This window comes from Vanessa cardui, chromosome 2, assembly GCF_905220365.1.
Source record: "Vanessa cardui chromosome 2, ilVanCard2.1, whole genome shotgun sequence".
Taxonomy (NCBI): Eukaryota; Metazoa; Arthropoda; class Insecta; order Lepidoptera; family Nymphalidae; genus Vanessa; species Vanessa cardui.
Genome location: NC_061124.1, coordinates 4490499 through 4505274, shown reverse-complemented (window position 1 = coordinate 4505274; position 14776 = coordinate 4490499). Strand labels below are relative to the sequence as shown.

Sequence of the window (14776 nt, the reverse complement as noted above, 5' to 3'; positions counted from 1 at the left end):
ACTATACGTTACGATGCAATTGAATACAGTTTCACTTCTTGGTACTATCAAACAAAAGCTGTGAATAAATAAACAAAATGATTATATCTTGTTAATCATTATGGTAAAGTGATAAGTAATAAATTGGTACTGAGATACTTTTTCAATTTCTTTGCGCGATATATTTTAATAAAATTTGAGTTGTCGCTTTTAGGTGAAGTTATATTCTATCGTTAGTAGTTATCGTTATTATATATACAAAATATACAAAGCCTTAGCGTAACTTATAAACTGCTTAACGACCAATTTTCTTTTTTTATAGGATTGCTAGGATTGCTAACAGTAATAATTAGAAATTAAAAGTACAAATGGAGTATAATGGTAACAGTAGCCATACTTAGGTACACTTCTGTGTCTTGGATTATGATTAAAAATGTATGTGTTATATAATAATAATAATAAAAAAATTATCCTTAAAAATTATAAACAATTTGGGAGAAATACTATTACGTGGTTGACAGTGACAGTTTTTAAAGTATATATCTAATAAAGATCATAAGCTAACAAATTAGTTGAAATTGCGCAATATAGGGTCCATTAAACTATCATGAATAAAAATAAAAATTGTATCGTTTGCTTAAGATAAAAAAAAAATCGATAAATATTATTTCGGTTGTAATAAATATATAGTAGGAATTGAATATTGAACCAGCTCTGTTCAATCCTGCACGTGCTGAAACTTGTTGCGAGAGAAACTAGACAACTTTTGTCAAGGAACAATAGTTACCAAGATTTCAAAAGATTTGTCCCAGACAAAGGCTTACAACTTATGACGAATAGCTATTTCTTACCTTATTTAAAAATATATATAGGTATGTTACGGATACTTTGCGATATTTCGTAATTAGGTCTAAATTTACATCTTTAAGATGAAAAAATGACGTTAGTCGACATTTGAGAAGATATATCATAAGTATATTTTATATGCATGTTAGTTAAAAAAAATATATAAGCTATATTTTTTGTGTTGTGTTAAGCATATAATAATAATATTTATCATTAATATAACTTTGATTGAAAATATCAAAACATTTTACTAATCTCATAAGCTCTGATTATGTCACAGTAATCGTAATAACAATTTTAATTTCTATACACATTAAAATTTCAATAAATATTTTTTTTACCGTTTGGTCATAATTTACATTAGATGTGGTCAAACAACTTAGAATACAAAAAAAAATGGTATGACGACGTAAGGCTATTGGTATTTTATACATTCAGTAATGTCTACTAATTAATACCTCTAGTAAAGATAGAAAACACTTCAAAAACATAAATAAATATATTAATGTCCAGCAAATGAATGAATGCATCAAACATAATAATTTTATTTGTAACAAATTAAATATAAAAATAGCCTTTTAGATAAACATTTTATATTTACTTATGTTTAACAGTCGGAAAGTCACAAGAATTCCTCAACTACCCTTCCAGAACGCTATTTCATAGGCACTCCGAGAATCCGCAGGCTCTTCGTCATCTTTGAATAGTTTGGCCTACACTATGTCGCTCAACAAAAAAATCTTATTCTCAGAATCGCAATAAAAACAAAAAAGTACCTAATTTAGAAATTATATGCTTCTGAGGATATTTTAATAGTTGTTAACGCGGAAGATAGAAATATGTTAATAATTCGTAACAAAAAATCTTAGTATATCTAATTGTTGTTTGTAGAGCGCTGATTACGGCTTCGCGTAGAGCCTTGACGGCAATCGTAATAACGCTGGTTTTGTTAACGAAATAAATTCACAATGCAAGGATACTTATTCATATAATCTCACATGTTTTACACATGTGGGATGAGAATTTATATGTAATGTGATGTAGGCGTCGTATAATCCTGTTTTTCTAAACACCCACGAAGTCCGTCGACTTTCTAACAGTCATTGAATCGTGTTATTTAAAAAGTAAATTCACGTGAGTCACTGATTCGAGTCTCCCGTGTGGGTCACATTCCAGGCCTGCCCGCTCGAAACCGGACCCTATAGCTCTGCGACTCGCGCTCTTCCTTTTTTTTTTCTTTGACAACTTTATGGTTAAAGCATCAGTAGCGTTATTTTATGTATATTAAAAACAACTTTTATATTTTTATCTTTTAATCGATATTCTAAGTTCAATTTGATCTATTCCATTTTTTCCGTGATTACATCAAGATCTAATTGAGAAGTACCTTGTTAGATGCAAATTAGTTTGTTTATAACGTACCGAACTAACCACGGTCATTCGTATTTTAAGATCCTTTTATTATTGGCTTGTATTATGTAAGAATTAGAACTTTATAGTAACCAAAAATAAAAAAGTACTGTCGTAAGTATTATTAACTGTAACCAATAATTATTAAATGTTAGATTTATTTTCATAATAAATCATTTTTAATTTATATTCGTAGCGAGTGAATAAATTCTGAAATCTCGCAGGGTTACGAGTTTCGCTTCTCGTATGCCAGTTTCCGGACGGAGAGGGTCGTATATTTTTTTGTCCACCATCTGTCGGTCTGCAGGTGTTGCTTTACATACTAAGCAGGTGATTTCAATTCACCTTTCTACTCATTTTACATGTTTACTAGTATGTTTTTACAACATATGGCAATCGTTTCTGAGATTTGATTTTTTTTTCTATTAATTATAACAGATGTTTCGGGAATGATATGTCCGTGACATTAAGTATTCGAAATAAGTCGTTGAAAAAACCTAAGCTTGTAATCATGCCATATATTATTAAATATTTAGTGCAATACAAGTGTATTCAAGCTTTTGCTAATTTGTGCCATATTATTAGCGACGTTAAAACGTTATTCGTATACTTTATAATTTAACATATTTGCTTTTATCAATTATTAACTTCAATATATAAAACTTCAAGTTTCCGTCTACTTTAAAGTCTAATAAACGCGTTTATCACCCTCATTATGTCATTTACGGTCATATGTTTACATATTCACGTCCGCTGTAGAAGTTTATAATATTTTCAAAGTAAGGGTTATCGTTCCAGAACCATCTGGACACTTTTCCTGTTTATGTAAATTATATTTAATGATCATATTGTCCTATTAAAACGCATGATGTATACGTGCAAAATTCACACAAATCATCTGGGACAGGAAGTCTTCGGTCTTGAAAATTTGTCATTGTTTTGTCGCTCACAAATTTATAAACTATTTACATTATATATTTAATTTCAAAATAAGACTATTCTGATGCATTTATGAAGCGACCTTTATATTGGCATTAGTGGGCATATATCTACAAAAAATGTACAATTGTTCCACGCACTGACTCATCACGAAATATGAGGACTAAAAAACTTTGGAAACGATGTTTTGTAAGACTCTAAATGGATTAGGAGGCTTGTTTTATTTTAAACGGGATAAAGGAATGATGTCTTAAACGTGATAGAATTCTTTAAACACACGAGCGCAGCTGTGGTCAGTCCCTTGTACACAACTTAAAAGCATTTGGAAATCAATGTGCAACAGTGCATATAACAAGTAAACTATTGCCCATTGTCTCTATTTTACGCTTCATTTGACAGGATTGCTTAGTGAATGTGACCTAGAAAAGGGAGAGACCCGATCAATAAAGATCTTTTATGAAATACGATTTTTTTCACTTCATAATAACATCAACTCTGTTGTGGTGTTTCACACAAATAATCAAATAATGCTCGAGTATTACATCTTATATTGTATGTATTTACATCTTATATTTTAACTATATATCTTGAAATCACTTTCAGAATTCGAATATATGAATGTCTCTGTAAATTAAGTCTGAGCTGATTAATAGCTACACTTAGTGAGTTAATATGTACATGTTTAGATTTAAAGTAGAATTATTTAATTTATACTTAAATACTATATATCTACTATAATTACGAAAAAATTACGAAAATACATGGTTATTAATATAATTTTTGGTGTATAAAATTACAAACATTATCTTTAACATTCGTGGTTAATGTAAAAACGTTTACAGGAAATAATTTTATCTGAATGTCAAACAATATGCTCTTTGTTTCCTTTAATATTGACAAATTAATGTGTTCAATAGCATGGCCAGAAACGTTTGTGTACTTATTTGTTAAAGGTGATTAGTGTTTATCGAAATGTTACAAATATTTCTTCTAGTTATCACCTTAACTCTATACTTAATATCATCAATGCAAAAGTAATTCTGTCTTGACTGTCTTTTGTTTTCTTATGGCCCAAAGCAAGCTTGAACTCCAAGAAAAGATGTGTGTACTCTTTTTTTGCCAAATACATGACAGCTAAATCCTAAAACGCGAGGAAAGTGCAGTTGGAACTAGCATAATTTTCTTTTAATTAAGTTGTACAAGTACTCGTTATATAAAAGCATAGCGAAAATGAAAGGCCGTATATAAATATATACTTGAAGATTAATATTCTTACAATTATATTTTGAAAGATAACTTGAATAATGGTTGTTCAATGAATCACCCGTTGGCTTATATAATCTAATATTACATTACATAATGATTACTTCAAATGATTAAATGAATACAAATAACTATTAAGAAAATATCTTTTACAAATTGTTCAAACAGTAATCATAATAACTCATTATACATGTACTATTAAATTGCTAATTGCAAACATTAAGACCGAGCTTAGTGTAGAGTAACGAGGATTTCGTATGACCGCTTTAATAATCTTTTTCTAGTTTATCTGACATTTTAAAGCATTAACTTATCTTTTTTATGTTATAAGTAGGTGGACGGGTAAATGGGCCACTTAGTGGTAAGTGGTCAATACCGCCCATAGACATTAGCGTTGTAAGACATATTTACTCCACTAACCTCGGGAGCGAGTATGTTATGTCCCTTATTCCTGTTGTTACATTAGCTCAATACTAAATAGTGTTGTTGGGCAGTAGAATTACGGATGGTACCCACCCACAAAAGCTTACAAAAAGTCTTTCGTAATTCTATTTATATTTCAAAATTATATTACAATTATTTCATCTAATACCGACGTTGTTAATTGCTATGATTTTTTTTAAATATAGTTTTTATTTTAAACATGAAGGCGGCTTTAATTTACATACATCGTACATTCCTTTACTTGTGTATTTGAAACTCGTTTCGATCTTACGAAACTGATACTTCAAAGCGTCTTCATAAGATGATACAACGAACTTGCTGCGTTTGGCTACTTCATCTGATCGGAGAAAGACGATCTGTAATTATACTAATAATATAATCATTTTAGAAATTCAAGTAACACATACGAAAGTTTCAATGCGAACACAATGTGTTATGTATGTAATGGTAAAAGGTTTTTAATAGTGATCAAAGAGACATTTCGTCTCAACGCCTATGACCTTGCTAAAGTGAATGTACTAGGATTTCCAGCTCGCTACTGCATTTATATCGATTGTTCTAATAAATAATACATAATGGTCCGTACTATGATATTGCAAATGACTACAATAAGATTTGATGATTTATACTGAGCTAGTATTTTATGTTGTATTAGTGTTGACTATCTGAATAAAAGCGAATCAATAGTATCTTTTGTTTCGATTTCATTTCAAATTTCATGTTTAATTTGAAATTCTTATGCGTCAACTCTGATTTTCCATCCGTAAAGCATGAAGTCCAAAAGAATAGTTACATAGGTAGCAGGAAAACACTGCTGTGTTCCAGGGCGTGATATATTTAGTTTTCAATATTATAAGGAAGAAAATATTAATATACTGGGTGTTACTCGTAATTTTAGCCGGCGGAGTGAGTAAGACAAAACAGCACGGCTCATATCACTTCAACAAAGAGACACTATACGTAAAACGTTTGCCTTAATAGTTTTCTTTGTCTGTGAAAGCCTCGGTAGCGATGAAAATCTCTCTTGAAATTTTACACCAGTACAAAATTATTGAATTGAGTCATAATAAAATGAAGTTTAATTGTAAATAAAAGTATTTGAGAATGATTATATGAAAGTTTGCATGACTAGATTCTTGTATGAATATGTAAAAACGCTCACTTTCTTAACTTTAACTTGGATAGAAGATATGAGAACATTATCAAACATATCATTCGTTATATATTTATATACTATAAAGTTGCAATATATGAAACGCAGGAATGGGTCATTGAACATGTTCTACAATAGTACTATAAATATAGTTGTGTTCAGCTCATAAACATTCCGTTCGTTGCAATGTTTGCATCATTCTGAATTCATTCTCGTTTAGTTTATCTGACCTTAGCCGCTTCTCTACAAAAATTTCCCTTTGACGTTGCGTCACAAGATTCTTTTGATCTTGATTGTAACCGCCTTTCTCGGTTTAGATTGTATTATACGAAAAGATACCAAATCAAGTACTCGAGTACTGTTGAAAGAGTAAAGTTGACTAGCAGTCGCCCAGGGCTTCGCTCGCGTTAGGGTGTTGGTTGTGATGTGTTAGGCAGAAAAAGTGGTCATTGTCCTTTCTTGATATACAAGTTTGTTTTATACCAAATTACATCAAATTTGGTACAGTGGTTTGGTCGTGAAAGAGCATATGGGCCACCTGCTGGTAAGTGGTCACCATCACCCATAGACAATGCCGCTGTAAGAAATATTAACTATTCCTTACATCGTCAATGTGCCACCAACCTTGGGAACTAAGATGTTATATCCCTTGTGCCTGTAGTTACACTGGCTCACTCACCCTTCAAACCGGAACACAACAATACTGATTACTGTTATTTGGCGGTAAAATAACTGATGAGTGAGGGTACCTACCCAGACGGGCTTGTACAAAGCCCTACTACCAAGTTGCAATTACATTTATAATATTAATATACATTGTGATAACAATGTAATTCTAAAATTGTGGAGTACTCTACCTTTTTGTGGAATAGTTTAAGTGCGAAATGAATTATCGAGGGCAAAACATTTGTGATGTTGCCATTAGTGAATATATATTATTTGTTATTGCTTTTCCGATTATTTATACATTAATTTTATAGACGTATAAATCTTGCGCAACATTTTTCATACAAGGGTCATTAATGTTGACATAAATTTCATAATATTACCATAGGGGCGGTTCAGGCTGAAATATACATCTCACAATCTTTATTGCTGTCTCCTCTGATTTTGAAAATAGCTTTATATTATATACCTATTTACATGTAGTGTATAACGCAATTATTTTTATTATTTTACCAAAAGGAGAACATAAAAATACCGTTTTTATTTGTGTGTATATTTTTTATTTGTATGCAACAATTTTTGTCCCGTTTACATTTTTAATCAATCCCCAAGAACGTTTAATAATTCTTTCTTGAAATGTACTTGTTCTTTTGTAAGGTTCCGTAATACAATCGACTAGTTATTGTAATTATGCACGGCTTCATGATAAGTGAGCTATACAGGTCAATCGTGAAACAGTATTTCCCTTAACGGGATCCGACCAGTGCTTTTTATATTAGTCATCGCATTACAAGCAAGGAAGATTTATGTTTTGATTTTAAAGTTAAGTAATTTAATTGGATAATCGAGAATGATTTTTTATATCCTTCTTATCTCTAGAATTAAAATGAAACAGGGCTTACTTTCAAATTTAACGGAACCCGAGAATGGCTTAAATATACAATAAAATTAAACGAGAATTCAAACGTATTATTAACCTACGAATTTTGTATATATATGTGTATATTCTGTTCATTTGACATAATGTATATTTGTTAGATTATATAGAGTATTCAAATTAAACTAATTATGAGTATGTAAAATAAAAACAGCAAGAGTAATTAGTATAATGTCTCTTACTGTAATTACGTTGTAAAGTTTTAATTACAAAATTATTCTTGGCAAATAGCTTAAAACAGCTCATCTAAACGATCGCCGTCGCTTGCGTGATTCCAAACTCTGACACATTGACTGGATCCCTTTTGCTTGAGCTTGATTAATGTTCTCCCTAACAGTTCATTATCGTTAATTTGTACTTATAACGCAATCTCTGCTGTGTTTTAGGGCATTAATATACTAAATGTGTTTTGATGTAACCATCGCTTACTGGAATTGATAAGTAAATGGAACGGTTTGTCAAAAAGTTTGATATGGAGTTTTATATTGTTTTTTATAGCTTATCTGTACTCATCATTGTGACATTTAAATTTTCATACAATGCAAAGGCTTAGGAACGATTGTTGTATACAATATATAATATATTGTCTGCAATGGACTTGGATACGGCGCCGATTTTAATTAAACTTGATGTAGTATCTTGATAATAGTAGTCCTTTAGACCACCATATATCATGTGCATATATCTAACAAAATTAATGGGTGCTTGCAAGGATTCGCAACTAAATGTGTGCATTCTTAATGTATTAGCGCTTAACATGATTTAACTAGGACATTTTTAATAATTAGTGTACTTAGTTCTATCATAAGTAGTAACGGCTTAAATTGTACATGGGTTATTTTAAAGGTAGCATATCGTACTCTCATCGAGAATTAAGATTTATTACACTATAATAAAAATTGTATTCGAAGAAAAAAAAAGATAATTTCAGATACAAAAAAGTCAAATACTTTATACGTATAATACAACACATCAAGATGTCGTGACATGTGAACAAACTTTTTCTCCATTTTTTTTTATAACTTCATAAACCATCAAGTTCATTTTTTTTACTACGGCTGTATAGAACGTATTAGTTGCTCATTAATCATTTAAACACTATCATTTCCGTTTTATTAAACGACCTCTCATATTTTAATGTACAGAGTAGGATAGGATCTTGTTTAAACAAACCTATATAATGCCATGCGGGTCCGGTCGTGGAACCTGTATTCGACTAGGAAACCCGTCTGTCCAGCTTCGCAAGGGAAGTATGTTCACATCCGTTGAACACTGTTCATTGCTTAGAGACAAAATAGTACGTCTATATTGAAACCGAAGCTTACTTATACTTCCCGTGTGCCTGTAGGGTTTGAAAATAGAAGTCAGCTAGTGGCCTAGTGTTGTGAGATACCGTCTTGATTAAATACAATTCAGTCGAATAACATTTATTTTTTGTTTTTATTTTTATCTAAATCTATAAAAGAGATTCTATATTATTGTATAACTGGATACTAAGGATGTTTAGTAAATAATTATTAATGTGTCGTAGATAATATAATGTGCTGTAATGCTAGTTTTCCTTGATTTGTTGTTGTATGTTACAATTATACAATCTCTTTCACGACACATAATGTAGAAATCTATGTTTTTATAATAACAACATAGGAGCTACGACCGCAAACACAACTGTTACGATTACTTCAGAGAAAACTCGTTTGTTTACTTGCGAGTACTCTGTCAGTTCTCTTTCATTTCCATTCTAACTGCGTATATAATTAAAGCATACATTTTTATGATGAAAAAAAAAACTATTCAATCACAGACTACGTCAGGATTTAAGCTATGTGAACTCGTATTGATATAGTAAATCAAATTTGATATTAGCAAATTAGTGTAATAAGTCTTAATTAAGAGAAAGTTTTGGTTGTTTCAATAAAATTCTCTATGAAAACTGGAATTTTAATATGTATGTGTATTTCAAAATTCTATACATTTTTGTAAAAAAACGTATAGATACGAAATACATATACGAAAGTTCTAAAAAAATCTCAACTTATATTTCTGTTGAACCACATCTGGTACGTTAACTTTTATCGCTTACAAGATTTTGTTATTCACAAATCGAGACGAGAAAAAAAATTACAAAGAAAATTTATATTACATAAAACGAATAATATTTTAGGGACGGTGCAACATAAACGTAATGTATTTAATGCCCTATAAAAATTCATAGAACGGCGCCGGGGGTTGGTATGGGATCGCGTAGAATTTATCATTCCACTCAACGACCGACGAGTAAAGAACGTTCATAATTCCCTTGAATAATTTGCGAGGATTGCGTGTGAAAAATATCTCCTCGCTACCACAATAAGTTATTTATTTTTATCTTCACACACAGCACACTTGTAGCCGTCGCATTGTGGTCGGGATATGAGATAGTAATAAAATTTAACATGTGGTAATATTGTTAGACACAAATCTTTTGCTTGTAATTGTTATACATTTAATGACTATTCCTGGGAATAAATCAGAAGTAGGTCATTCGATTGTTTTAAAAATCCCTTCATAATAGTGTTAATTTCTCGTCTGCTAAACTAGGAATCACTAGGCTAATGACCTAATCGACTTTTTAAAATTTTTCCGTCAAGATAAGACTAACGCAATAAGATAATAAGAATAAGAAGAAGAAGAAAAAATGATTTTTTTAGTGTTTTATAAGTTATATTTTGATTTTGATTTGAGAATAAAATTGTAAGTTGAAGGACCTAGGACGTAGGCACGGTTGCAGTCTCGATCACCTGCGCTGCCTTGAATCGTGATTGCGCGCGTTAGTCACGCCACTGACTGCATCAGCGCCATGAAGGATCAAGTTTCTTCTCTCATTTTATTTTTAATCATACTGAGGCATACTTTCTCTGTTCCGTTAATTTCTTTTTTCTTTTTATTCTTTTACGTGCCGATGCTCAATGTCCGTCTGTCTAAGGATTGATTACATCTTTGTCTACAAATGCAGTAACCATGAAGAAGATAATTAAAAAATAATAATAGTACAAAACTTTTTTTAAAAAAATATTTCGTGCAAATTACCGAATTGGTCATTGGTGACCTCTGTTTTACGTAACAAAAAAAGCAATAAAGTTGGTTACGTATTTGTCTAATATTTGTGTGAGAACACGTTTTATAAATGCCCTCTTAAGCGGTGGCGGGTTAACAACATTCGTTCCGCAAGCTTTGTTTGCTCCGTTTCGTCTTGCACTATATAACTACTTGGATCTCTCTGTATCACGACATCCGGTGCTTTATTTCGTTATGAATACACAACAAAGACGTTTTAATCTACGCTAAAATTGCCGTGTTTTAATTTTTTTTGCTCTGAACTAACTGACAGGGTCAAATGCAGACCGCGGTTCAAGGATAATATTTTGCAGAAAAACCTTATTAAAATAAATAATTTATTTGTTTTATAATAAATCCACGTCGTCTGAACGATGATTCTTGTAGTGATCGACCGCATGTTATTGTTTTGTTTATAAGTTACCTACCATCATACCCGATACGAGAAAGTTAATACATGCTGGTGTTAATGTAAATACATACGTTTACTTATTTAAATGAAAATTGTCACGTTTATATAACCGTTAATTAAACATTTGTACGAAAAAACGTCATTAATCAAATTTTCTTTAACGCAAGTGTGATAGTCAGTAATGTCGCGAACGTAGCAGACTAATGAGGTAGCTTTAAATATGTTCACATTTAGCACGACAGCCGCTCCTCTTACTGTACAAACACATGCTTTATAATTACGTTCCATTTCCACATACATGTATTTCTCAATAATTTATTTATATTTAAAAAAAAGTTAATTCTCGGTAACTTTATTTTAATTGAAGCTTTTTTATAATATTATTTCACATATGCAAATAAGTTTTAATAATAATATAAATAAGGATTTGGATCTTTTGTTCCCTCACCACATTTTCCTGTAAAATTTTTCAATAATTTTGGTCAATTCAAGTTAAGGTCACGTATACAATGCACATTGGCGCACTCGCTTTATTTTTATTAACAAATAATTCTACATTATTTTTCAATAGGAGATTCTGTTTGCTTTTAAAAGGGAGAAAATTTGATGATTGAGTAATACACGATGACCTGTTTTCTTGATTGGATTCGGATATTTGATTGGTTCTTTTGCGGCATAATCTTATCGCCTCGTGATAAAGTGAAACTGTTCGCAGTACTTGTTTTACCGCGATCAATAAACAGTTGTAACTTGCTACCCTGCAAAGATTTCCTACGTGCATGTATTTAATTTTCTTGGGCATATATTCCAATATTAAATGTTCTATATATGGTTTATAGTATTTGAAATAAATAAAATGTGAAAAAACAAAAAGTGTTTCGTTTAAATGAAGTGAAATGAAATCAAAAAAGGATAATTTAGTAGGAAATTACTTAAAGTGAAACGAATGGCTGCAGTGATGCGGCGAGAAGACGGTGTAAAAGGCTAAAGGCCGTAACTCGGTGTGTTTCCGCCAAAGCAGGATGACCACCATGCCCAGAGCGCTGTCCCCGAACTCGTCGGCCACCTGCGACGAACAGGGGAGGCGCCGCTCAGTATTTTATGTGCCATTGTTCGAAAGCTTTGACAATTACTTGCCTTTGACGCCCGAGGAAAAAGAAGCAATAATATGTGGACAACATGTAGACGATGTTCCTATAAAACCGAAACGAAGGAATACAGAGTTGGGAATATTGCAAATCCCGTCACACGGAGATCTATCCTTAGTAGAAACCGAAAGTGACATAAGCGTTGTCAGTCCTGTAAGGCGATATCGACGACCTTTGTCATCGAGAATGAATTCCAGTGAGGGCTTAACAAGAGAAGGTCAGCGCGATCTCACGAGCCCGAAACTCGTCGCGGAGAGCAGTCTCATAAGACATTCCAAACCAAGATTACGGAGTACCACATCGTCGGAACCACGATATGACAGAATATATTCACCGATAGGGTCATCTATTTCCTCGAACAGGCTGAACACATCAACGTCAAGTATAACAGCCAGATTGCCATCCAAACATCCGATACGAACTTCGAATCTGTCTTTAATTCCCGATTCTCCAAAACTTCTAACTCCGGGCAAAGAAAAGTCTAAAACTTTACCCCAAAATCTTAATGCTCCTTCGCCAATTAGAGGGAGCAGCAGTTCGTCATCGATATTTAAAACTCCAAAGATAACTGTCACACCTGAAAGTCCAAATAAAAGCCCTGGAAAAATGTCAGGCCTCAATTTCATAAGGAGATCACGAAGTACAAAATTGTCAAGAAGTAATTCATTGCTTCGAAGTATAACTGCGAGACATATCGAAGAAGGACTTGAAGATAATATCACCATAGTGACTGATTTAACGGAAGACTATGATAAATTTGTTGGTAATCACGGCGGTGATAAAGAAGTCATTGGTGCCCTGATTAAAAAGAACGAAGAACAAATTGCAAATAGTCCTCTTAGCATACGTCGGGCGTACTTAGATGTTGACGACGACGTGGCTGTACACTCTGGTAAGATAATTGTGTAAAATTAACAAAGTTAATTTATGTATGAATATCATTTGAATTTATTGCAATCTTCTGCCAATCGAGTACCATCATTTTGCTATGCAAAATGGGTCGTTCAACCGTATCACGCAAAATATTGATATTTCATATTTATGCTAAGTGAACATACATTTTAAATTAAAGAACGTATATATTAAAATAGTTAATATTTTGGTTGTGTGTTTACATTAATAATACTTTGTTTCTACTATTCCTAGTAACACGAATATATCGCTTTATCTTAAGTCTAGCCAAAGTCACTGGAACTAAATTAAGATTAAATAACCAATTCGCTATACATGTATTTGTTATTGTTGCTATTTGCTATACTTTAGTCTAGCTATGCGATCTTACTTATTATGTCAATTATATTTCTATTGGCTACAAGGGATGACTATACAGTCACACGAGCTAACGGGCTTATTTATTTAATATATTTTAATTGTATATTGGACCTACTCTTGCAAATCTGAAATTAAATGCATATCATAAAGTAGTAGACAGCTGGCTCCATCCCAGCGACTTAGAAGATAATGAGTATGACTCGTCGCTTTTGATCCGCATTTTTGTTTAACTATTCATAATGGTAGACGGTACTAACACTCTAATTGTCCTGCTAAGAGCAGACGCTAACAGCGCCTTTGTAACAAGCGTTATGTCATGTCCAGGCGATAATATTGAGACACGGAAAATCATGTTTTGAGATTCATAAAGCAACAACAATTATATCTGCAGACTAATTCTTTCTTTGTTTTTTTTTTTTTTTATTATTTTGAATAATAAATATGCTGTATTGAATAGTGATTAAAAAGTGTTGACCGCAATCTATGAAAATATATTTAAATAACAATGCTGATAAAGACAATGACTATTATCAATATCTAAATAAACAAGGTTAGGAAATATTTTATTGAGCTATTCATATGCGACAGACGTTCCAAAATTTGGCACAGTATTTACTAAATTTACGGACTGAACGACGATGTATGGAATCCTTAAATGCAGACGTTCACCGTTACGAAGTTACTATTCCGATCGTGTTATGAACGTTCCAATATTTTACTTTCAAAGCCCATAAAACGTGTTCCTCAGAATCTCGTTTTGCACAATTCAAGACACGCGTAAAACATAAATTTGATTCAATTTGTCTCATATGTTAAAATCAATGTACTGCCGATGACAAACGTGCGTTTTTACCAATAATAATGTATTCATTATTTGTACAACTTTATTTTTTGCATTTGTCACCCTGTCGTAGATACTTTTAACTGTTTTACATATTTATATTTCAGATTTTTTTTTTATGATTTTTAATTCTGATTTTTATTATTACTACGGTTAACTTTTACCTATTTACTTCTAATATACAATTCAATAGCATAAACATAACATATATATTTATAATATATTTGGTGTTATTATATCGCAGTACTTCCTCGAGCTTATCTCTCTTATCAGCACAAAGGCGTGATTGTTTTCATTAATATCGTCGGCCCAGTTAGAATGTCTGAAACAATGAAATTATCTATGAATTATGTGAATGACTTACTTAATT

General features: G+C 31.8%; 1 protein-coding gene across 15 annotated transcripts in view; it reads left to right on the top strand.

The window, feature by feature from the left end:
• LOC124540273 (ras GTPase-activating protein raskol) overlaps positions 1-14776 on the top strand; it is a 133919-nt gene that overhangs the window by 104893 nt on the left and 14250 nt on the right. The window contains exon 1 of one of the 15 annotated variants that reach the window (XM_047117778.1): positions 11883-13185. The exons of the other annotated variants lie outside the window; for them this stretch is intronic. Within the exon in view, the coding sequence (XP_046973734.1) occupies positions 12168-13185 (1018 nt within the window). The 5' untranslated portion in view covers positions 11883-12167. Of the gene's footprint in view, positions 1-11882; positions 13186-14776 lie in introns of those variants that run through there. 15 annotated transcript variants of the gene reach the window in all.